Source organism: Thermobia domestica, chromosome 5 (genome assembly GCF_964235325.1).
Source record: "Thermobia domestica chromosome 5, izTheDome1.hap1.1, whole genome shotgun sequence".
Lineage (NCBI taxonomy): Eukaryota > Metazoa > Arthropoda > Insecta > Zygentoma > Lepismatidae > Thermobia > Thermobia domestica.
Window position 1 is genome coordinate 163,447,090 of NC_137458.1, and position 26,422 is coordinate 163,473,511.

Here is a 26,422-nt window from a genome sequence, read left to right on the forward strand (position 1 = left end):
AGAGTACAATGGACGCAATTTTTATACTAAGGTAAGGGATGAAAAAACATCAGAAAAAACAAAAAGGATTGAATGTGGTCTTTATTGATTCGGAAAAGGCTTATGACAGAATACCATGTCAGGAAGTATGGAGATGTCTGTGGAAGAAATGAGTGCCGGAGAAATACATCAGGATAATTATAATCAAGATATGTATACAGGAGTGTGGGATTAACACGCCAAATCCCTGGTAAGGTTGGATTGCACCATGGCTCAGCCTTAAAGCTCATATCTCTTCAACGTTGAAATGGATTTTATAACCAATATTGAGGGATGAAGCCCCCTGGTATATTATGTTTGTCGGCGATAATGTACTATGCAATACAACTAGAAAAGAAGTTGAAAGGAAAGTACAGAGTTGGAGGAAGTCTTTAGAAGATCGAGGACTAAAAATTCGTAAAAAAGAAACTGAATATCTTGAGTTCAACGGAGAAGAAAATGGGGATGTAAGATTAAAAGGGAAATAATTGAATGAAGTGAAAAACCTTTATTTAAGTTCATATGTTGCCAAGAATAGTGATTTGGACGTGAAAATAACACAAAGAATGCAAGAGGAATGGCGAAATTGGAAAAAAATATGTGGAGTTCTGTGTGACTGCAGAATCACAGTAAAGGATAAAGGACCAGCTCTGATATACGGAGCAGAAACTTGGCCAATAAAGAAAGCACAGGAAAAAGATTGAATGTTACCGAAATGAGAATGCTGCGCTGCATGTGAGATAATAACAAAAGGCAATCAATCCAAAGCCATGGGTAGTCTTACTAACAAATGGCAGCGAGGAATGAAAGAGTAAGGGGGTACAATCAAGGTTATAGAGATACCTAAGAAGCTAGAAGAAAGAAGACTGCAATCGTATGGCAACCTAATAAGGAGAACAAATGACTATGTGATTAGAAGAGTGATGACAATAGAAATGGATGGAAAGAAACGTAGGGGAAGACCAAGAAGGAAATGGATACATGTAGTTAAGAATGACTTCAGGAAGAAAGGTCTAACAGGGAAAGAATTCCTGAAAAGGGCTTTATGGAGAGGATTCATAAGAAACGTCGGCCCACACAAGTGGGAAAAGATGGAGAAAAAGAAGTGCTGACATACCAGAATACAAGTTTTCGTATCGCTGTGCGCGCTGATCAGTAGTATTCATCTGCATAGACCAAACTTTCACCATGTAGTAGTTTTAATTCATTGGTTTAACTCATTCAAGTACACAACGTGGCATTACCGTAGCAAGTATACAATCGTTTGTTTGTTTCTTGATTAGAGTTTAGCATGTCTTTCAGAGTAGAAGCTATATGAGACGTAGACCTACAACTCAACGTACGATTCGAACATACGAGGTCCCACTGGTAGTAGAACCCGTGTTGCCAGCGCCAAAGACACGTACGATAACCATATAGCCACAAGGATACTAAAGCATCCAAATCATGTAGAAACTGGAGAGAATACTACAAGTATTCCACGTACAAGTGTACAAAATATAGTAGTTGCGCGGAATACGTTATCAGTCTGTGACGGTAGTTTAAAGAAATTGAGATGATGACAGTGGTCATCACTGCAATGTTACAAGAGAAAGAAAAACATTGCCAAATAGACTCTCCTTAACCCTTTTCTTTTATAGGAAATTTAGAATCAATTAAGTACATGTAAATGCCAGCTGAATGAAATCTTTCTAGAACCATATGATCTGGCAACGATTTTACGTTTATACTGTATGAAAAAAAAAAGAAAAAGGAAAATAAGAATCTGGCAACAGCGTCTGACAAATGCCAAGAGGAAACAATGTCCAATCCGTGTAGATTTAATAGAATCTTCTGAAAAAAGCTACCTTCTTCTTCTTCTTCTTCTTATAATAATAATAATAATAATAATAATAATAATAATAATAATAATAATAATAATAATAATAATAATAATAATAATAATAAAGAACTATGAGCGTTGCTACTATAACAAGAACATAAGTAAGAAAGTAAGTGACTAAATAATTAAGCTTAGCCTAACCGGCATAACCGTGGGACGTAAAACTCAAAGATTTCATTTCATTTTTTAAAATAATTAAGCAGGTAAATAAATAAATAAATAAATAGTATATAAACTCTCCACTGACTTCTGTTAGCCAAATGGATTCAACTCGTACTTTGTTTTCCTATTTTTGCGAAATCCATCTTAATATTTTCCTCCCATCTGTGCCTAGGTTTTCCTAATAGTCTTTTTTTTTTTTCAATTTGAAGTCCCGTTAAAATTTTCAAGGCGTTTCTACCTTCTCCCATTCTGTCTACATGACCTGCCTACCTGAGCCTCCTAGACTTAATGACGTAACAATAATACGTAAACAGTATAAATTATAGTTCCTCATTATGAAGTTTCCGCCATTCCCCACTCCCATCCCTCTCGGATCCGAATATTCGCATCAGTATTTTATTTTCAAATACTTTCAGTTTGCGTTCTTCTCTCAAAGTAAGCGACCACGTTTCGCAAGCATATTGCGAAGCAGGTATAATTGATTACTTTATATATATATATATATATGTTAAGCTTTAAATTCTTTGACAGAATTTGCGAAGGCAAAAGAGTTTGAACTGAATAATAAGAATAAGAATTCATGCCTTCAGTCAACAGTTAATTTTTCGTGGTTTTAGTTTCGGTTTGCTAATATTGTACCTAAGTAACTAAAACAAAAATTAAAAAATGAAATGAAATCTTTGAGTTTTACGTCCCACGGTTATTCCAGCTAGGCTAAAAGAGATGGTGATGATGAGAAATGAATGAAATGGTGGAATGAAGAAAGTGGGAGGAAACGGGAGAACCCGAGGAAACCCACGCACACGATGTTTGTCTACCACAAAGTTCACTTGGCGGGGGCTGGACGGATCGAACCTGGGACCCCAAGCACCAGAGGTGAACGCTCTACCACTGAGCCACTACGGCCTCTAAAATAAAAATTAAATCAAGTACATTGCATGTAAAGTAAATAAGTGACTAACTAACAAAAACTTAGAATCAATTTCCATGGAGAAGCCAAGAGGTGATTTCCTTGCTAATATATATCTCACGGTGAAACCACTGTATCCAGCGTATCTCAATCTTTGAACGCTGTTATTGCTACAAAATTTTCTAATAACACATAAGCACTGAACTTACTTGAATACTGCTGCTTATTATTGGTGTAGTACCAACACTTGATGCTGGCGTTGGAGGCTGCAAAATTATCGAAGGAGCACAACTTGTTACCGTGTCTGGTGTCTTGCCGCTACAAAAATGAGTAACATAATCAGTTCCAATTTCATTCTACATTACCTGGGTTACAGATAGTATTTATACCTACTATCGATCTATCAAAGTGACTAACAAAATAGGAAGGATAGAACATAATAATTACATCATGCTTTTACATATGACTAGCCTGAAATAGGTACTTAGTTTTGGATACTACAACACTTAAAAAGGCTGATGTTCCAATGAGAAGAGTTTGTTTTTCTATATTTTCAAACCTTTCAGCTTTCATGAAATATCTGGAAATCTTAAAAACTGCATGCAAATAGAGACGCCATAACAAAAGTTACGACAATGCTTCGATTAAATATACAGGGGACATTCCATGTCAAATCACCAAGTCATCAGACTTGACCATCTCAGATTTTTGTAAAAACTGGTGCACAGCTTCATTACAATGGGAGATGAAAAAATCCCAAATATTACCTCTCTCCTCCTGAAAGTGTCCCCATACAGGGTGTTCAAAAATGTCAAAAAAGGGCATTTTTTCAGTCAAAGTGATTATTAAAAACTGTCATAAAATGGTTAATATGTGCACTAGAGACATGAAACAAACACCATTGGAAAGCTTAAAGACTGCTCTATAAGTTGTACTATATTGAAAAATTCAGTAAAATATAAAAAAAAAAAAACTTCAACAATTCAAATTAAAATTTGAATTTTGAATTTCGCACAGAAATGTCCCTGTAAATTTGTTTAAAATTGTCCAGATTGTAGACTCATATGTGTACTAAAACATCACAAGGTTTCATTTTGGGCACTCAATGGGATCCGATTCAAAATTCAACATAAACCAAACATTGCACGAAATTGACCATGTGAATATCTGGGTTCAGATCGATAACCACTTGCCTGTAGCTATTTACCTGCAGCATCAAAGGAATTTATATTCAATTTCATTTGTTTCTTGATGTGTTCATTTGAATTTACACAATTATCCACCTTTCGAGTTATTTACGTTTCCGGACAGTACTCAATACAGGTCATTATTCTTGTTAGTCCGTATGGATGTTTCTAAATTTATATTGGCTACATTGATACAAGTTATTTTCATTCCTTTGTTTCAGGATTGCTGTCACAGACATGTGGAAGTGCATAATTGAAATAGGAAAAAGAATTTATTGACTAATTGTTTGTGCTGATAGTGTGTGAAGTTTTTGTGAACAGTGTCACTGTTTTTCATAACACATTTGATACAAATATGGTGAAAGGGAGGAAAATATATCCCTCCCTTTCATAATAAATTCTGTAACAGCAATCCTGAAACAAAGGAATGAAAATAACTTGTATCAATGTAGCCAATATAAATTTAGAAACATCCATACTGACTAACAAGAATAATGACCTATATTGAGTACTATTCGAGAACGTAATACCTCCCTAAATAACTCGAAAGCTGAATAATTGTGTAAATTAAAATGAATACATCAAGAAACAAATGAAATTGAATATAAATTCCTTTGATGCAGCAGGTAAATAGCTATAGGCAAGTGGTTATCGATCTGAATCCAGATATTCACATGGTCAATATTGTGCAATGTTTGGTTAATGTTGAATTTTGAATCGGATCCCACTGAGTGCTCAAAATGAAACTTTGTGATGTTTTAGTACACATATGAGTCTACAATCTGGACAATTTTGAACAAATTGCAGGGACATTTCTATACGAAATTCAAAATTCAAATTTTAATTAGAATTTTTTTTTTATTTTTTTATTTTACAGGTTTTTTCAATATAGTACAACTTGTAGAGTAGTCTTTAAGCTTTCCAATGGTGTTTGTTTCATTTCATTGTTCCAATTCACAAGAAAGGCGACAAAACTGACTGTAATAATTATCGAGGCATTTCTCTTCTGTCAACATCCTATAAAATCCTTTCAAATATTCTGTTAGCAAGATTGACCCCATACGCAGATGAAATTATTGGAGATTATCAGTGCGGATTTAGACGAAATCGATCAACTATCGACCAAATATTTACCATTCGCTAAATACTCGAAAAGAAGTGGGAATACAATACCCCGGTACATCAACTATTTATTAATTTTAGAAAGGCATACGACTCGGTTAGGAGAGAAACATTATACAACGTTCTTACAGAACTTGGAATACCGAGAAAGCTAATTAGATTAATTAAGATATATTTAAGTGAATCCCAAAGTAAAGTCCGGGTAGGAAAATTTTTGTCCACGAGCTTCCACGTCGAAAATGGCCTGAAACAAGGAGATGCGTTGTCGCCATTATTATTTACCTTTGTGCTGGAATACGCCATAAGGAAAATCAAAGATAGCAACCAGGGCCTAGAGTTGAACGGCATTCACCAGGTTATGGCATATGCTGATGATGTAAATTTAATAGGGGATGATAGGAGAACAGTAGAAATAAATGCAGAGATCTTATTAAACGCTTGCAGGGACATGGGTTTAGAAGTAAATGCAGAAAAAAACTAAATACATGGAAGTGCGTCGGGACCGTAATACGGCAAATTGTGGAGGCGTTAAAATATTAAATAATACTTTTGATAAAGTGGATACTTTCAAATATTTAGGATCAATATTAACAGACGAAAATCATATTCACGAAGAAATTAAATGTCGACTAAAAGCAGGGAATTCGTGTTACTATTCGGTTTAAAATCTCTTGTCGTCGCGAATTCTGTCGAGGAATTTGAAGCTTAACACATTCGAGACGGAGCCCGCCACGTAGGCGGGCTATGTTTTCTTGTTCAGTGGACGGAGCCCGCCTACCCGGCGGGCCCAAGTTTTCGTTACTTTGAATGGCAAACGCATGTCCGTAGGTAGGTTTCGGCTTCTCATTTATACTTTGTGATGCCTCAAGTACTTGTAAAAAAATTCGACAATGCGACCAGTTCAGAATGAGAGACTGTTTCCGCGCGAATTTGTCAATTGTGCTTCAACCGAAGCAGCTGTGAATGAGTCATCAACATACATAACTTCTATATCGTGGTTTTATCGGTTTGATTGATTTGCAGCACAAATCAGCCTTGCACTAAATTCTTAGTGTAAACTAATATTTTGCAATTTCATGATATCCAGTCACTCTGTAAGGTTCTTGTATTTCATTATCAACGATGTAACTGCTTGTAAAGGTTATTATATGTACCTCAGTATTCAATTGTATTGTTCGTCGGACTTTTTTTAAAATTTCAAAACGGCTCATTTATAACAAATAAATAAAATATATAGAAATGAACAAATGATTTGAGATTTGTGTATTAAATAGTCCTAAGTATATATGCTGAGAAATGAAAGATTTTTTAATTGTATTCTTTGTAGTAGATTGTTTACAAAATCCCAAAAAACATGGTAAAACCGCCGTCCTGAGGGAGAAACCACGCAAAGAGGGCCTCCGACTCAAATGTGTTAAAATATATAAAACGATAATCATGTCTGTTGTTCTGTATGGTTGCGAAACATGGTCGCTTACTCTGAGGGAAGAACATAAACTGAAAGTATTTGAGAACAGGATCCTGAGAAGAATATTCGGACCCAAGAGGAACGAGAATGGGGAATGGCGGAAGCTTCATAACGAGGAACTACATAGTTTATACGGTTTACCCAACATTGTTAGGGTCGTCAAGTCTAGGAGGCTTAGGTGGGCAGGTCATGTAGCTAGAATGGAAGAAAGTAGAAACGCTTTGTCAGTCTTGACTGGAAGACCCATAGGAAAACGACCATTAGGAAAACCTAGGCGCAGATGGGAGGATAATATTAAGATGGATCTCGCAGAGATAGGAATACAAAGTAGAAACTGGATGCAATTAGCTAAGGATAGAACTCAGTGGAGAGCTTTTGTGAACGCGGCACTGAACCTCCGGGTTCCATAGGCCATAGAGTTAGTTAGTTAGTTAGTTAATGGTGTTTGTTTCATGTCTCTAGTGCACGTATTAACCATTTTATGACAATTTTTAGTAATCACTGAGACTGAAAAATTGTCCTTTTTTGACATTTTTGAACACCCTGTATGGGGACACTTTCAGGAGGAGAGAGGTAATATTTGGAAATTTTTCATCTCCCACTGTAATAAAGCTGTGCACCGATTTTTTACAAAAATTAGATGGTCAGGTCAGATTTTGTCATTTCACTGGTTAATTTCACATGGAATGTCCCACAGTTGAGTTCCCATTAGTATAATATTCAGGAATTATAATCAACCGTCAGAGGCGGTCTGTAATATAGACGTTGGGTTGTTCAAGCACAAGAAAATTATGGAATAGTCCATAGAGTTCGAGTGGATGAGCATCAACTTTAACAGCGATAAAATGTATGGATGTCCAGAGAACGAACTACCTAGCGTAATGGTTAATGCATGTGCATGTAAGTTAGAGACCTGGGTTCGAATCTCTATCCAGTCTACAGCATTTTTCACTTTTTGTATATCATAGATAGGGATAATTTGGATAAGAATAGGAATAGCATTATAAACAAATTTACTACTGAACATCTACAATTTCAGTTACAAAACTACTAATTTAAAAAGTTTACATCTACACTAGTTATTTTTCAACCACATAAATTGTATCTACGTCAATAATTTTACTTAATAAGATCTCCCAACGTTTAAGAAAAATTTTAAGCCTAGGTAGTAGTAGCAACAACCATACCGCCATATTTTCACTTTTATAATGTTCATACTCACAAGTTTCTTTTCTTTTACTTTATTTTATTATTATTATTATTATTATTATTATTATTATTATTATTATTATTATTTTAATTTTAAGGATAATACGTAATCAGATTTAGTGTACCTGTATGTACTCTTTCCCCTTCAAATATTAGAAGTAAGAAGGAAAAGTCTCCTAGTATTTAAAAACCTCACAAAACTTCGTGGAAGAAGATTACACTGGAGGGAATTAAAATCATAGAGATTAAGTAACTTTAAGTTAATAATACGAGGTGTGGCAATTAAATAACGAGACTGGTGTCATAAATATGATGTATTGCAAAGAAAGTTACAATTGACTGTTATCGCCTTCAATATACTCCCCTCTCCTATTTATACATCGCTGCATACGTGCCTTCCATTGTTCAAAGCAATGCTGTAGGTTATCAGATGTCACCCTGATCAACAACTCTGCCGTTTTTCGTTTCACCTCTTCTACAGACTGAAAATGTGTTCCCTTCAATGCACTTTTCACTTTTGGAATAGATAAAAGTCTGGGGAATACACAGGAGGGTCGAGCACAGAAATGCGCTTGGCTGCTAAAAACTGCTTCACAGAAAAAGGCATTATGGGCAGGCGCATTGTGTTGGTGGAGGATTCATGCATCGTTCTTCCGCAAATCCGGTCTCTTCTTCCTTATTCTTTCCCTCAGCTTGATTAGGACTTCTTCGTAGTAGGTCTAATTCACCGTTTGACCCTGAGGCACCCATTCAGTCATGATGATACCCCTGATATCGAAAAAGCGATAAGCATTGCCTTCACTTTCGACTTGTTCATTCGTGCTTTTTTCATTCTTGGTAATGTGGGAGTCTTCCAGTGCATGGATTGACACTTAGTCTCGGGGTCATACTGGAAAATCCATGTTTTATCACATGGTTTCTTTTGGTTTCTGAGAGATTTTTCGGGACAATTTTTGCACCAACTTTTGTCGTGTTTAAATTGTCATGCAAAATTTGTCTTACTGTCTCTTTGTTAATGTTCGTCATGTCTGCAATCATCCGAATGCTCAGACGTCTATCTTTCCGCACAAGTTCATTAATTTTTTGAACATTTTCGTCCGTTCTTGAATTCAAAGGGCGGCTGGGTCGTTCATCTTCAACCTCCTTCCTACCTTCTGAAAATCGTTTGTACCATTCGAAAACTCGCGCATGTGGACATAGCATTATCACCATACATCTCTTTTAACATTGCACAACATTCCGTCGTTTTTTTATTTATTTATTTCACCAGAAATTTTATGTTAATGCGCTGCTCAACTTTATTGTGTTCACCATGATTCCGGCATTACTACAGAACACTGTTCTCTTCATGCAAGCCTGTAACGAAAAGAAAAGCTTTTAGAATCATGAAACAAACAGTGGCTGCTCATGAAGGTTCAAGATCAACAACACATTATTAGTTACCTCTCCCCCCCCCCCCACGATCCTGCGCGACAGGAGGTGGGCAGTCTCGTTATTTAATTGCCACACCTCGTATATGTTAGAAGAAGAAGTATGTCAGTACTAATATTACTGATAACTAATTATTAACTTAATATTTAAGTATAACACATTATGGTTCCCCTGCAATAATTAAGTCTTTCTTGAGTTCTCATTTGGTTTTCTTAGTACTATCTCCAAAAATTACGTTCAATTCTTTTCGATCACGCAAATAACGAATCTTCTTTTTTTTTCGGTTATCTTGTGTGGAACCATACAGAATGGAATATCAGAATAAAACTATATCCCAAATCTTAATAAAACTTGAATCAAAACAATAAAATAAGTACATTAATTTATTAGTACATTAATTTATTACTGCACATAATTATCTTTGACCTTTGCACATAATTACCTATTATAATTAGTAAAATTACCTTTGATTTTGTGATGTGGGAACAGAGACTCTGGCTACAGCAGGAGTTGATACTGGTGGACTTTCCTGCGCTGGTCTTGGACTTGTCATCTGTCGTGACCCACCATCATCTTCGGCAAAGTTTCTGTTTTGTGCTTCCACTACAATAATATATAAAATAAAATTCTGTGAAGTTTTCTATAACAACCTGATGTTAAAAGAATTGAGAACATTTAACTTCAGAGGCTTCACTGACGCTTGAATGTGAAGTAATCATTTCCGTACCACAGTGTAAGATCCTTAATCAACCAAAATCATTAACCTAGTACTTTATGGCTTTATTTTCTGGAACTATTCTTATTGCACATTTTGAACTATTGCACATAAACACATACAAATTCTTGTAAGTGCATACATGTTACTTGAAATTACTCAATTTTCATATGTGTATATTAACTGAATGTTAATTTACAGCAATATATACGAATATACACTAACTTCCCATGTTCATGGGCTTATGGTGCTCTTGTGAAGATAACCAGAATTTGTAGACGTTCGTATAATACTTAAACTTTTTGCTTTTGCTTCCGTAAAATTTCGCGGTACTCCTGACTAATTTCACATTACCCCAACCAAGCATTGATTACGATCAAAATTCGTAGAATTCTTTTTTTTTTTTTTTTTTTTAACCCCTTCACTTCCTCTGCCATAATGTCTTCCTTGACCATCAAGTAAACGATCTTGAATCTGTGTAGATATATGAATTGTAAAATCATTCCTATGATTATACATAATTGCGTAAATCTGTGAATCTGCAAATATTTCATATTTTTTTTAACAGAATATAAAAATTTAGATATTTCGCATTTAAAAACTTGGTTTAATGTTTTTAAAGAGGTTTTAGCATGAAATGCATTAAAAAAAATACATAGTCCAAACAATCAAAAATGGATATATAAGTTCTTCTATTTGCAGTTTCAAACTAACTATTGAATACAGAACTTTACCTCAATATTCTTTACATAAGCAAATAACATTGACAGAAAGCAAGCAATATTAACTCTCTCTTCAGGAAATCTAACACTGCTCATATTAATCTTGACTTGAAAATGTTTACACTATAACAGAAAGAAAAGGAAGAAAAAACTTATCAGTTACTAACTGAAGTTTAAAACTATTCAAATTGGATAAATGAGTTAAATATTTTTGTTTTCATTTATACTTCTGTTCTTCAAGCATTCTACACCATTATCAATTTATTTAGGCCATAATTACCGAAAGAAAAAAATAAAACAATCTATCACGTCAGGACGTTTGTACGCATATTTTTTCGAAGTTCTATCCCTTTGTTTAGAACGTTGGACTTACGTCTGCGTAGTCCCGGGTTCGATTTCTGGCCCGTGCTTCCCAATTTTCGGCGTCCACCCAGCGTCGTCAGGCAAACTGGGAAGTCACGTGAATAAAAGACGTGACAGCTACTAGGTCTAGAAAGCTCCTGATACGCGTGTTACGAGTAGAGATAGGGCGATGCAACGCGCTCACAATGTGTTCATCGCTAGGATTGACGTAGTTCAGCCGGTCGCTACCAGTGGCGTTGGAGTGGCTCAGGCCCGCAAAGAGGGCTGTTACGCCAAGTGGTTTGGTTTGGTTCTATCCCACTAATAATAATAATAATAATAATAATAATAATAATAATAATAATAATAATAATAATACCTGTTTTCGAACTATTGTTCTCTCGTTGTTGTTGTTAACATTCGCACTACACAGAGACATTATGAAAGGAAATTTATAGTTATGTTAAGCTAAAGGGACGAATGATTGTCAAAGAATTGATAGAATGAGAATGTGGGAGGAAATAGGAGATTCTCGACAAAACCCTAGGACGCAATTCCACCACAAATTCACCTGACCTGGGATCGAACCAGGGACACATCGCACCAGAGTTTAGCGCTCCACAATTAAGCCACTGTGCCTTTAAATAGACAGAGCATCTTAAGATGCAACTATTGAAAAAACAACAACAAAGAAATTATCTTTTATATACATTCACTATACAACATTTTAAGAATATTCTTGGATTATCTGAAGGTACACTCATGTCCAAAATGATTGTCGCATATCTATAAGTGTCTTCTTATAAGAATATAATATAATAATGATTTTGCAGGGTACTTTTAATATTGATACTGTGTGTGTAATCGGGAAATGTACATTTGTGGTAAATTTCATAGGAAAAGAATTATAAATACGAAAATTAGAATGAGTAAAACAAAATGTTGCTAAATGGACACGAAAGTTTTATTTTCGTTTTATTGTTCTTATTTACTGCTCTTTTGACATGAAATTTTCCACATGCATGTCTTTGCCGATTATGCACATACTAACATTATAATAAATACCGGGCGAATCGTTATCAAATTATATTCCTACAACAACATATTTATAGACATGCGACAATAATTTTGGACATGAGTGTACATGATAACGATGTAAATCGCAAAGAAAAATCTGGACATTGTAGAGAGACAAATTCGAACCATATTTCCCGTTTGTTAAGCGAGGTGCTCTAATCAACTGTATTACCAGTTTCTGTGTTTTCGCGCAATTGATGCGTGTAATTTCCATTTCTTGAACCAGACTATCCATTCATCAGCCGTCACTATAGCTTCGAGATTGCACACGTGTTATTAAATATAACTGCATTTCATAAACTGTACGACTGGTGACTTACCACTGAGCTTTTCTTTTTCGTTCTTTCTTAAAAATGTCAAAGCAAACCAATTTGTAACCCTTTAATAGTTATTTCCGATTATGACTCTTGATAGCGTCTTACTGGATTCAAAATCTTTCTTTTCTCTTGTTTTATCGTTATATAATTCCAAATAAATTCTCACAGCTTTTTATAAATAAGAAGACTTTACAAAACTTAACTAATTTACATAAGAAAATCGAAAAACTGCTTCATAACAACAATACTAATTTATTTCATCAACAATACTTTGTCATCATTTGAGTTTACATGCAAGCAAGCATTATATATACACACAAGGTTCGAACTGTACATATTTCTTCACCAATAGTAATATCCCATAAAAAATTCGATATTTAAGGCAAAGTTAAAGGTGTTTCCTTCAACGAACACTCAAATGAATCTTCACATTTCAGGGAAATAATCAGTCATAGACACTATAAATGAAGAAGAAGAAAATTAAGAAGAAAAAATAATACGAAGTACTAACAAGTTTTACTAAATAAATCTACATAAATTATTCAAATAATATATTACAAGGTAACCAAAAAAGTTCTTCTCATTTTTGACATTCCATTATTCATGCGCTCACAGCGAGTGAATTTCGATATGTCCTGCAAGAATTTTTTTGAACATATAAAAAAGAATGTAGGACTGTTAACAGATACAAATTCTTCGTTAAAATTAATAACAATTAAAAAGCAACGAAGATTTATGCAATATACTTGGTTGGTTAGATTTAAGTTTAGCATCCTTTTCAGCACCGAGGCTATACGAGACAAGGGCCTACAAATTAATTTGGGATCCGAACCACATGAGCTCCCACTGGGAATTCTAATATATTATTTTTGTGTTTTAGTGTTGCAAGTATTTTTAAGGAAACTGCTCCAGTTTCCCATTAAAATTACTCTATCATTTATCTTCCTTTTTCCTCTAAGAAATCGTAAATATCTTCCTTTTTTCCTCTCAAAAATCTGGTAACCCTATACAAAGATGATTTTTGCCGCAGTTGTAATAGATCATCCCTAGTTTTATCTTCAAACAGGACCTTCTCGCAAAGTAAGAGGTGACCTCATTACGCGGCTACCAAACAGATGGATTGGATATGCTGGTTGTTCCGTCATCGAACTTCTTCCTTAGCCTCTACGCTCCCTGGACATTAGTATTAATTTTTATCTCTGGGCATGTTAAGCATATAATCTACGAGTTACTTCTATCTTCACTATACATTATCTGTAAGTATGCATCACATAAGCAATTAGGTCAGTCGATCGTGACATGTTACATCATATACGACAGGCATTTGACTACAAGCTCAATGTGTAGAGTGATGTGTGTCACGTTCTGATCTGAAACAAAACTATTGTATTAAGACCTATCTTACGAGTTTTGAGTGTCTAGTTTTTATATACTGTACGTCACCTAGTTTTGAGACCTATCTCAAGAGTCTTCAGTAATACCAAATATATCTGAGTGTCAGTAAACATAAGTTAAGTGTGTTTCTGGTCGGGAAGATCATTTGTAATAATCACATATTACAAAAGCGCTTACAAATAATGGAATACGGATCTTCGTGAAAGGCACAAGCCACAATGTCAATATTTCCTGTGAAGCTTAAAGATTACAGTAGTAAAGCATGAAAGTACCTGAAGGATGCGACTTGAACAATTCCTCCTTCAAAGTAGGAAGAAAGGTGTTGATACGATCCCAAGTAATAATCCACAGCTGTGAGTAACCATCATTAGAGGAGAATACCTTGGCTGAATCCATGACAAGTAGCATGTTCTTCAAGGATTCCGGAATAGCTTCGTACTATAAAATAGATCAGAAATCTCAACAAAAGAAGTTACACCTGTTGAAAATCTACATTTAATAAATAAATACAATGAAATTTAAATATCCAACAACAGTAAGCTAACAATATCAAATTTTGTGACGTAAATAAGGTTCTCTCCACTCCAAAAGTCTTAACCCAAGGCATCTGATTGGAATGTCTTCCACAATTCTTCTGGGATCTAGGGCAGTGTCTTACTCCCATATGACCTGGTCACGGGAAGACAGTTAATGCAGAGTATTATTTAAGAGAATTTGAAGAGCAAACATCACCAAAAACTCAAATGATAGTTCTGTCTTGCAAATGCAAAACGTTCAATGTCCATGCCTCTATTTCAAGTGCAAATTCAGCTGAGGCTGAGTAACCTAGCTTTGCTTCAATGTCTTAATCATTCCTCCTACTTACCTGTCTGATTCCTCCAAATTAGTTTTTTCCAACTAATAGAAGAAACAAACCTGAAGCGATGCCATTTTCGGCCAGATCAGAAACTACTATCAAGGAAAATTGGTATGATATTTCTTTCCTTTCTTTCTTAAAGAGTTTGCAAAAGTTGAAGCATCATGCAAGAACATAAACTAAGTTTCGAAGGGAGTACATTGAGTAGCCATGAAATTTCATCATTCTCACTGTACTCCTTCTAGGTCAGGCCACGAATATTTCAGTACGTAAATCTTCGACTTACCAGAAGATCGCTCTTATCAGCATTCATATACTTGTCCATGAAGTCTAAAATTGTCAACCAAAGTGCAGTGAACGTTGGCAGTGACAGGAGAGGAGATAAATGATGCAGGAACACCTAAGAAAACAAAAAACAAAAATCAGTGCTGCATTATATACCAACAGTAACAGGTAGCTAATTAATTTAAATCTATCAAGTATTACAGGTCTGCAGGTCTGTTTACATCTGCAAAACACGAAGAGTTGCAGGCGCTACTAGAAAAGCTAAATAACACACTTTCAAAGTTTAAATTTACCACTAAACTAAAACATAACAATAGTTTTAAAAAATCTAATATTCATTAGATTCAACAAACTTATTCCGACGTTACATGAAAAAATCAAACGCTCAAAACCATTAATACATTCATCATAAAACAAAGTACATACCCATAAAATAAGACCTATTATCCGAATAAACTTTTCTTACAGGTAAACAGAGTAGTTTCATTGAAACAAGACAGTGAAGACTACCTGAAATTAATTTTGATGAGGATGTGAAAATTGACTGACGATGTTGGATACATAGAGGAAACAAAATTTAGAAACTTTCAACAAAATAAAACAAAACAAAAAAAAGTTCAAAATAAATCTATTAAAAAATGAATATAATTTCTCTTATAGGGAAGCTTATTATAAGAATTATTTTGTAGATGACTTGGTCCACTCTGGTATCTACTAAATTAGCTGTGAATGTGGCCAGTAATATATTAGAATGACCAAAACAAACATAGGAATTAGAATTAAGGAACATGTCAGGGATGTAAAAGGTGATTTAGCAGTCTTATGATCATTTAAAGACTTGAACACACCACAAGATAAGACTGAAGAAATGAAAGCTGTATATACATCCTCTTCGGTTTTTAAGAGAAACATGTCAGGGTGGGTCACACTGATGGGACATATTTGTATTTTGAATACTGCGAGCAATAATAGTCATGCATGTTTTACATATAGCTTAACAGGAAGTAACTGACATATGTTTCTTTTATTGTTGCAGGGAATTATCGTGATGTGGACCGTTGTTGAAATTTCATACGTCTGGAGGCGTTCTTCAGTAGTGGAAGCTTCATTATCATAGCACAACTGCGTTTCAAACTTTTAAGAAACAGGTAGCTCCATCCCGAAAGGTCATCCTTTATGCTGTTCACAATTTTCGTGATTCATTTTTTTTTTTTCCCCTTTAGGTGGAATGACATGGGAAAAGCTTAAATAATCATGCGTCTTAGAAAGAAACATATCCTAACCTTTGTCTGTATAACTAAGAAATAGATAAATAGTCTGATAAAATACTGTCAGAATGAAATTAATTACTAGGTTGAACCCAGGATTTGAATGTGAAGCTACCGAACCTGGTGGGGACATGGGAAAAGCTTAAATAACCATGCGTCTTAGAAAGAAACATATCCTAACCTTTGTCTGTATAACTAAGAAATAGATAAATAGTCTGATAAAATACTGTCAGAATGAAATTAATTACTAGGTTGAACCCAGGAGGATTTGAATGTGAAGCTACCGAACCTGGTGGGATCCACATCGTACTTAATATAATTTACCACAAACCATCTTAGAATTAAAGTAACTTAAAAAAGAGAAAAGTGTATTCAGTATGTACATTAATGATTTATAAAAAATAATAAAACAAAATAAAAAACAACTTAAATTTGAACTTTAATTGTAGGCAATGTTTTATTAAATGACTTATGAGTTGGAAGTTCATCGTATTAACTCCTAACATCTTCATTTGTGGCTTTCCTGATTTTCAATCTTGATCCTTATTTCTTTACACAAGTAGCCCTTTACTATATACTTAGACATAATTAAATGTTTCACCAAATTTTCTGCCAACTGCAGTGTTCAGCACTCATTCGTTCATTTACTAACTCCATATAATCAAAATATTTGATATTCGGAAGTACAGTTCAAAATACATAGATTCTAGGCTACACATTTACAACTGTTTACACGAGTTCGTATACTGATTTCCTTATACTTGATTACATATGTTGTATTAAAATTTTGTCAATTCCCTTCTCTGACATCCCTGTCCAGAGTTCAGATGCCAGCCCAATGGACTAAAGTGCTTTCGGGCTCCTCAAGTGGCGACTATCCCATCGTCGACCCGCACCGTCTCTGGCCTGCGGAAAGCCTGTAAAGAGGAATGGGATGTTATATCCATGGTCCAGCTGAAACGCCATGGAGGCTCCGATGCGGGCAATAGTCAGTAGACGTGGACTGCAGATCGAACACAATCAGTGGTGAAAACACGGTATTTTCTAGGTAAGAGACACATTCAAATTGGGCTTAATATAAATAAATCAACCTCTGTACGAGACATAATTGCCAAGTAATTTTGGATCTTTTAGGTTATTTAGCTCTTTTGATACTTTGTAAGGAACATGGTATCTGAGAATCGAGAAACTCTTGAGTCTACCATATCGAATGCTTCCAAAGGATCGATTTCTCCCCTTACTAGGATACTAGCGATACCCTTACTAGGATAACTTATTTGAAGAAACACAGAAAACTGTGTTTGGGATAACTTCCAACCAAATCTAAGGGCCTTATTTGCAGTCATGTCTATTAATATCTAAGCGTGTTATATGCAGTGACCCAGTGCAAATATATATGGTTTCACGTTATTATTTCGCGTATAATAAGCACGAGGCTTTTGGGTTAAAATTTTAAAGAAAGAAAAAAATGAGTGCGTTACACATGTATAACCGATAACAAAATTCAACGAAATAACAATGTTTAAATATTTTTAAAAAATCATATTCTCATCCTTAAAAATTCACAATTCTACGTGCGAAGCCAGATTAATGTCAATCATAATGGTCAACATGATCAGCACATGAATGATCCTCATGCAAACATTATGATGCAGATATCTTGAGTTTCTGTTTGATATTCCAAAATTCGAAAACAGAAAATCTCAATTGAAATGGAAGGATGTCTCTCCTCATTCATATTTGTAAACTACTTACCTTACAAAGTACAGTAGCTGCCCTCATCCTGGTTTCTTCTAAACCAATTGGATCGTCCGGATTGATTGGTTCCAACAATTTTGCTAACAACGGGAAAAGAACTTTGTTGAAGCAGGATTCCCACTCTGCTGCAGACAACGTTTGCAAATCATGAACCAACAATGCCCTTTGAAGATAGGTTATTGCACTCATTCTGACCTGGAACGTCAAGGATAAATAATGGGATTACAAGAAAGTTAAAAGATTTCTCTCTCGTAACAAGTTAATCCTTTACTTAGTAATTTTCTAAAATATTTTTCTTCTTTGAAACCCATTGCACGATCCTTTTGCTTACTAACCCTACACAATTAGTATAAAAGTTTCTGGAAAAGTTGTAGAATATTTCTGCCAAATGAAACAAAGAAAAAATAAGAGACCGAATTTCCATTTAGATAGTGATGCCTGGAATCTAAATATGAAAACAAGTATGTTGGAGATTGCACTGGAACGGCAGCGACTATATAGTATGAAAAAATACAAAGAAATACACATCAGTCATTGGGGAGGGGAAGGGAGTTAATTATTAATTCTTCTTTTATGATAATGTAACGAAATGTGCTATGTACTACCACTTCTACCTATTCTCAAAATATTGCTGAATATTTCATTATTTATAAAACATACATTACTTCCCTAAACTTAGTTCATGCATCTTTACTCCTTTTCTTAAAAATAACTACACTTCAGATGATAATTTTCTATAGCATAGATAGTACGTTTATAAATCTTCAATATGGCAAAACTTTAAGCCAGTCCTTTGACTAAGCACTATCCGTTCTATACAATCTTAAATATAGCTGGATACGTCAATACTCATTATTCTTTTTAAACCTACTTCGCTCTTCACTACATATTTTCCCTACTAGACTTTAGACTTTAGATAAACCCTCCTACTTGGTCTAATGTCTGCCGCGTGTGCCTTTAGTACACGAGGTCCCAGTGGAAGAGGGTTCTACTTTAAACTAAGATCTCGTCCTATATGCCTCGTTGGTGACAAAGGACGAACCTAGAAATCAGTAAACTTAATCTTCTGTAACACAGATAATATGCAACCATTTTTTCAATACGTAACTCTCTACAAATGTTCATCACTTACTGCCAGAAATGGGCTTTAGAACTTTTTGTTTAAGACGTTAGAAAGCAACAAGAACGAAGAATGAAAGGACGGAATGTTTCTATAGGGGAGAAACATGCACCCTTGTATATAAATATTTTTCACTGAAACTTCCGTGTACCAACATTTTGAGTTAGATACGAAAGAAAACCATTTCATTTTGAAGCAGGCAGATAGAATTGATTTATGGAATTTTGAATAAAGAAACTAAAAATCACAGGCTACTTTATTTTTCACTATTTACCTCAAAATGGCTGCCACTCAAGGCCAATAATGCTTTCAATTAATCTACAGTTACTATTTACATCAGTATCATCAATGACACAGTTCTTACAAATACTTGAACTGTAAGCTTTACGAGCCAAATAAACGTTTGTGCCACTTGACTTTTCAGTAGTGGTGATTGACTGATGATGGTTTAACGTCCCTTTCCAGCAGCGAGGCTATATGAGCCGTAGACCTACAGTTTAAAGTGGAATCCGAACCACCCATTTCATATGCTCTCCCACCGGTAATCGAACCCGGAACGCTTCATACCAAAGGCAGCATGCTAGGCACTAGACCAACGGGGAGGGGTTTCAGTACCATTGTATTAACAATTAGAAAACGATAAGTTATTAAGTATATATTTGTTAGCTGTCTGAATGATGTAAATATAAGAAGTTTTCTTTCACTTTCTCTCTTTGATCGATGAAACAGTGTGTAATTAACTTTCCAAACGAAAACTGTTTTTAATACACGTTCTCATGCAATGCTTTTACGGAAGCTAAGTTTAAAGGAATACTTACTTGACGTCTACTATCACAACAGAGTCGTGCAATTCCCTGGAGGAGAGGGCACCATCCTTGAGCCCAAAGAGACATAAATTCTGTTTCTCCATGTTCTTCTGCCCACCAACGGAAAATCTGAGCAGTTCTTGTGTGGAGGGTATGCATTAAATCCAATAGCTGAAAGAAGAAGCACGTAAGATTATACATCTTAATGAAAAGAAGAAACAAAGCGTCTCTACAAAATAAGATTCTACCTGATAAGTTCAGTTAAGGCGAGTTTAAATGAAGACTATTAACCAATAGATGGCAACACATTTTCCATATATTTCCCATGTATTTTCTATGGAGGGGCAATAATCAAAATTATTCAATCAAATTCAAGAGATCAATATTGAAATTTTGTCTAAAACAATTTGAATCAGAATAATCCGTGCAGCGTTTTGATACTTTGTTTCTTTTCTTCGTTGAGAAAGTTTCATTATTGAAAACTTGTTTCTGAAGAGTAAAATTATGAAATGGTGGGCTCAATCTAGGTATTCTTTTGTTCAGAAAGGAAGGTTGCGACCTCATGTTAAAAATTTTGTCTTTGTGCCAATATTTGTATGTACTTTTTAATTAATGTCTTCCATTTCTCTCATAACCAGCCCTTACCTACGTTGATTTTCTTTAAGGGAAATAAACAATTTTTCCAAAACAAGTGTTTCTATTTCATTTTCGTTTCCAAATAAAATTCTTAAATAAGCACAATTATACTGTATTTCTTATAGATGATTCGAAAGATCTGAAATCGGGTGTTCTGCTTTAGGATCTCTCAGATGTTCTTTGACTCATACTTCTAAATTTCTTTTTGTCATACATATTTAACTCTCCAGGCAATTACGCTTTACCTCGTAAACTCCTAACTTTTCATTGAGGTCGATGTAATAATTCTTAAATTCGGTGATATTCTTTACCGAAGTTTTGGGAGTTTTAGTGCTATGCGAAAACTATGCTGAGTAAAAATCTTAATTAATGTAGTTAACAATCTGGGAAACATATGTATTCCGATGCAGTTTTTGTCGAGAGTTCTCGGTTTCAGGTATGTTGGAACTTGTATTTCTTTAACCTGATTATACTAATTCAATAATACGGAAATAGGACATCCATTCATGCTCTAGTTCTACTAGTTTTGACAAGTAATCGATCTCTTTCTTCCAATTTGACTTCAGTGTCTTATAGCACGCAGAAAAAAAGTTTTTTCATATATTCGCTTTGGTCACTGATGAAGGTGTGGCTTATAATTTATGTATTGTGTGCCTGCAGTAGGCTTATGGTGAACGCTCGTAACAAAACTTGTTCTTGTGCCTTTTAATGTTTAGGTCTGAGTAGGTAAGCTTACCTTCCTTTTTATGTTCCATAGTGAACTTCAAGTTAGTAGGGATCCGATTTCATTTGCGTACTAAGAAATTTAATTGCTAATTTTATTTGTATAGGAAAAGTACGTTATTAACATGTCTATAGTACCGCACAGCACTTGATTCTTACTCCTCAAGGATCTTACTTTCAAAAGAATGGAGAACGCCAAGAATGGAGATAAAGGATTGCCAATAGCCTCGATGAAATATGTTCTCCTTGAAAGAGAAAATGTTGTATGTTACACAGCAATCAAGAAACGTCAGTATTTCATTTATTTTAGAGGTGATCGTGTAATAAGTGGAAGTAAAAAATTCAAAGACCAGAGGAGAGCTAGAATTTGTTTATTTGTTGTTACGACTTTATTGAGAAAAAGTTTGGATTTAGTTATTGTAACATTAATTTAGTTATATTTTCTTTACAGTGTATATATATTCGGAAATTAAGTTATCACATCGACTCACTATACAACAATGCAGCACTTTTATCGTGTGACGATAAATACAGGTTTTTCTCTTTGTAAGTGTTAGGAACAGTTGTAATACAAGCGGACAGTAAGTGTCTGATTAACAAGTACATGCCTTAAACAGAGGTGGAATTTCGAGAGTGGGTTGTTTTCGGATTCACAATTGTAAGCATGATTTGATGAGCCGTATTAAAGTGGTTTGTAGAATAACTAAAAGTCTTTCACCTCGTAGTGTATAGATGAAATGTAATATTTTTGTATTTGCAGTAGATACAAAAAAAGTGTAATAATATGCGACACCAAATCTGTCATTATAAAATATTAAAGCATTAGGCTTAAATAGTTGTAAGATCCATATACTGTTTGGAAGAAAGGGACAGTATTATCTAGTATAACATTATGTTGGTAACTTTTGTGGGTATGGTCTAGATAGTTGATATTCGGCCTGACATTTAGTTTACAAACATTGAAACCTAATTTGTGACAGAAGTTAATTTCAAGGTTAAATCTTATGTAATAGCAAATTTAACTCATCAACAAAAAGCAACTTTTAAAGGGTGTATTTTAATTGTTTCTGCTCTACTTGCCTGTATTGATATTTGATGATAGCCACTGGGCAATTCTTCTGAGTCACTTTCATCTGCATCATAAGGGTTACTGTTATTTTGAGGACTCCGTTGTCTTTGGCTGCGGGTAGAATCTTCTCTTTTACGACTGGATGCCTTCTTCCGGATCTTTACTTCCTTCGACGGTGTCTTCCGCGGAGACTGCTTATCTGCTAATACAACAAGCAATTAAGTGGCCAATAAAATCAATAATGTATTTACTACAATATTAAGATGCATTATTTCTTACATTACCAAATATTGTACAATGAGTGTCTACTTCACTACAAGCCTCTCCATTATACACACATATTAATTTTTACTAACACACAGTATAGTATACCATATGGAAACGAATGATGAAGTAGGTTTTGCTCTCTACAACAGAATTTCAAGTTAAATACCTATAATTTATTCTGCAAAACAAACATTACATATGAAAATGCAATACCAAGTGCTGTCTATTCCACAATAACTTCCGTAAAGTTTTATCCCATTCTAATGAAACTTGGTGTGTGCATCCTGACATTTTTCAAATAGATGTATCGGTTGGGACAAGAGTCGTTCAATTATTTTATTTATATAATTATTTATTTATATATTATCTGACCATTACTGGCATCTATGGTCTTAAGTCCTTTACGTATGAAGAATGATGTCCCTAGGCCAGCACCCTATTCGAGGAAGGGGGAAAGAAGAAAGCGGCCTGGCACTTATGTTAGGTACCATCCCGACATTTGTGCCTTGTGTGAGGAAAACTCAGGAAAAACCTCAGTCAGGATGACTGGTCTAAAAAGTTGTTACACCATCTCAACTGAGTGTTCCCATAAGGAATCGAACCAGGAACAGCTCGCACTAAAGGTGAGAACAAAAATGACTACACTTCGCGGGGCCACTGGGAAATGGCTCAAGAATGCTGGAATAAAAGAAGACTGACTTGAACTCTGATTTGATAACAAAACAATCTTTCATGTTAAGTTCCACAAAAATCATTCGATTTTAGTCAAACATAGCACATAATTTCTTTGAGGTTTCCCAGTCATAATTCTTGGAGTTACACGTCAAAAATAACAGATAAATTTAATACCCTCTCTTGTGTTTAACTTCATATAGTCCTTCGTTTTCATTAATTATTTATGAAAAGTCCAGGGACCTGTCCTTCCGGCAGAATGATGCTGTAATACTGCTAACGAGACAGACGAATTGTTACATATTATGATTATAATATTTTGTTGTTATTATCTTTTGTTGTTATTCGTATTTTTTCGAATGTTAATCGTGGTACGTAAAACTCAAAGATTTAATTTCATTTCCTTTTTTATTTTCGAATATATTTATTAGTTACAATATAGTAATACAAACAGTAAAATTAATAAAGAATAAGATGCATTACACTACATTTTCAAAGTACAATATTACAATGTTTTTGCACAGGACACGAATTGTATTTGCGTAAAAATAAATTATACCATACTTATTTATCCCACATATATTCAATTATACTATAGGCTCTACTTACTTATAAAGTAAATATAAGATAATAAAATACACTCATTTACGTGTTCTACAACAAACCTGGCTTCAAAGTTGATAACGAAGGAACAATGACATTAAATTGTGCTAGTCAGGTTTCCTCTAGAGTTAACGTATGCCTATTATAAAAACACTCAATTATATTCTGCTGGCAGTATAAGAAACCATTAATTTTCAGTTTCTGTGCGTACTACCCTTTGGACGCTATGTCCTAGAACATTTGGGGACATTCTTCATTAAGCATAGCATATATTTTTTGAGACTGAGAACTATCCTTACTTGTCTACACATTGAAATCAGACAGCAACAAGAGATTTATCTATCTATAAATAAATAAATAAAAGTGTGAAATAAATAAATAAATAAATAAATAAATAAAACACTAACCCTAACTCCCTCAAAACATCGATTTTCACGAAAAATGGCGTATACTTTCTTAAAGTCTTTCTAACAGACCTATTACTTTTCACCCTAAATTTGAAGAAAATTCCAGGTAAGTCCCCTAAAAATTTTCAATTTTTATGAAATCTAGCGTGTTTCTTTAAATGTTTAAAAATTATCCTCATTGTTTGGGCACACGGGTCAAATCAGTCACGGGTATGGGGATGAATCATCTCTGAAATTAAAAATCCATCATTCTCTTGTTCTATTGCGAACGCACAATATTACTATTAGAATAAAAATCAAGTATAAACCTGAAGTGGATTATTACTACTTACTCGAATTTAAACTGGCTTCAACGAATGTTCGTATACAATGAATACAATTTTCGAAGTTGTACGGGGTGATATGAGCAACGTCTCTCACAAGAAAAGCTAGACTCTCACAGCACTTAACCAGAGCATGTGGATCATGAGCTAATAGTTCTCTTTCGTGGACTATACTGAATTGGTTGACTGGAAGAGGACGGATCTGAAGGGGCTGAATGTCTCCTTCTCTCCCAACCTGTAAGAAAAAAACATAAATATAAAAAAATTCAGTACTATTTTATATGATTTTCTAACACTATGGCTTACGGTAATCGAACGTTTATCACCACAGAAGAAAAGTTCACGTGCTTCCTATTGAGCCAAGCCAATTCAATCAGTATTGATGAATAAAGAGTGAAAAATGCACTACTGGATCTCCGGCTCACCTGCTGATGTGTTAACCACTATGCTACTCAGGCCACTCTCCGAACAGCTCTACATTGCATCATTATTGAGATCGGTGCTCACCCAGACTTTTTTCACTCTGTATATTATTGAATTACTACCCATAGAGAAACTGGTGTGAGATCTATTCTTTCTTATTTATCAATCACTATCATTTACTCTATTTTCATATTTATATTACCGTTCTACCTTCTTCTCAGCCTACTTAAACGTCTTCCCCTCATCGAATTTTACACGCCAGAGTATTTATTTCTTCTATAATTGTAATTTAGGGAACGATACTTAATTTCACACCTAGCTAGCAGTATTAGCGTGACACAAAATCCACGTCCGGTAACCACCTAATTCGAAACAGGAGATAAGTATGGATTATTTTGTTTTTACCTCTTTAGAGCTCTATTTTTGATTCTACAACCTGACATTTCCATTACATGAGTGACCAGAATAACTGAAATCTTCATGTCAAAACCGAGGAAGATTCGAAAAAATGAAACGAAATGAAATCTTTCAGTTTAATGTCTCATGATTATGCTCTTTAGTCTAAGCGAGATAGATGATGGAAGAATTGGTGAAATGATAATATGGGAGAAAACATATTAACGAATACTAATGATCTCCCCATTCATTCGACTGTGTAAAATGTGTTTTAATGATTAGACTATTTTATGAACGACAGACTGTGCTCTTTACTTAAAACGAGAATATATTGCAATCACCAATATACAAAATATCTGTATATATATTTTAGATTACTTCGTTTTCATGCAATATCGGTTGTGTGAGCTCCTTCGTGGGTATATGGTTAGCGTTCGCGTCTTTGGCCGGATGTCCCGGTTTCGATTCCTGGTGGGAACTCATGTAGTTCGGATCCAACTTTAAGCTGTAGGTCCACATCTTATATAGACTAGCTGATGAAAGGGGCGCTAAACTCAAATCAAACCAATCCAAGAATAGTTTGTATAGAACTCCAATAAAAAGAACAATCTGACTAAATAAACAACACAAAGCTTCAACAAATAATTGAATGTATGGAACACATTTCCAAACTTAACAATGTATTAACCTTTGTGTCCCAATAGTGGCGATTAATTCTCATTGACTTTTCATCGATATTTCAGGCATAATATACGAATGTCTTTCGTTGGGATATATTCTAAGCTAAATTGTGAAAAATTCCACTATTCACATTTTAGAATATAACAATTCTGTAATATAACCAATTACTCCA

The 26,422-nt window shown here is 34.6% G+C and overlaps 1 protein-coding gene across 5 annotated transcripts in view; it reads right to left on the reverse strand.

Moving 5' to 3' along the window:
* Positions 1–26,422, reverse strand: part of garz (Sec7 domain-containing protein garz) — a 170,047-nt gene that overhangs the window by 18,538 nt on the left and 125,087 nt on the right. For 3 of the 5 annotated variants that reach the window (XM_081759312.1, XM_081759310.1, XM_081759313.1), the window contains exons 27-34: positions 24,760–24,985; positions 22,490–22,680; positions 20,063–20,221; positions 18,122–18,319; positions 15,100–15,213; positions 14,230–14,395; positions 9,854–9,992; positions 3,182–3,290 (exon numbers count right to left, since the gene is read on the reverse strand). In XM_081759312.1, coding sequence (XP_081615438.1) covers positions 3,182–3,290; positions 9,854–9,992; positions 14,230–14,395; positions 15,100–15,213; positions 18,122–18,319; positions 20,063–20,221; positions 22,490–22,680; positions 24,760–24,985 — 1,302 coding nt within the window. Of the gene's footprint in view, positions 1–3,181; positions 3,291–9,853; positions 9,993–14,229; positions 14,396–15,099; positions 15,214–17,099; positions 17,284–18,121; positions 18,320–20,062; positions 20,222–22,489; positions 22,681–24,759; positions 24,986–26,422 lie in introns of those variants that run through there. The other 2 variants (XM_081759311.1, XM_081759314.1) reach the window with 2 other exon arrangements.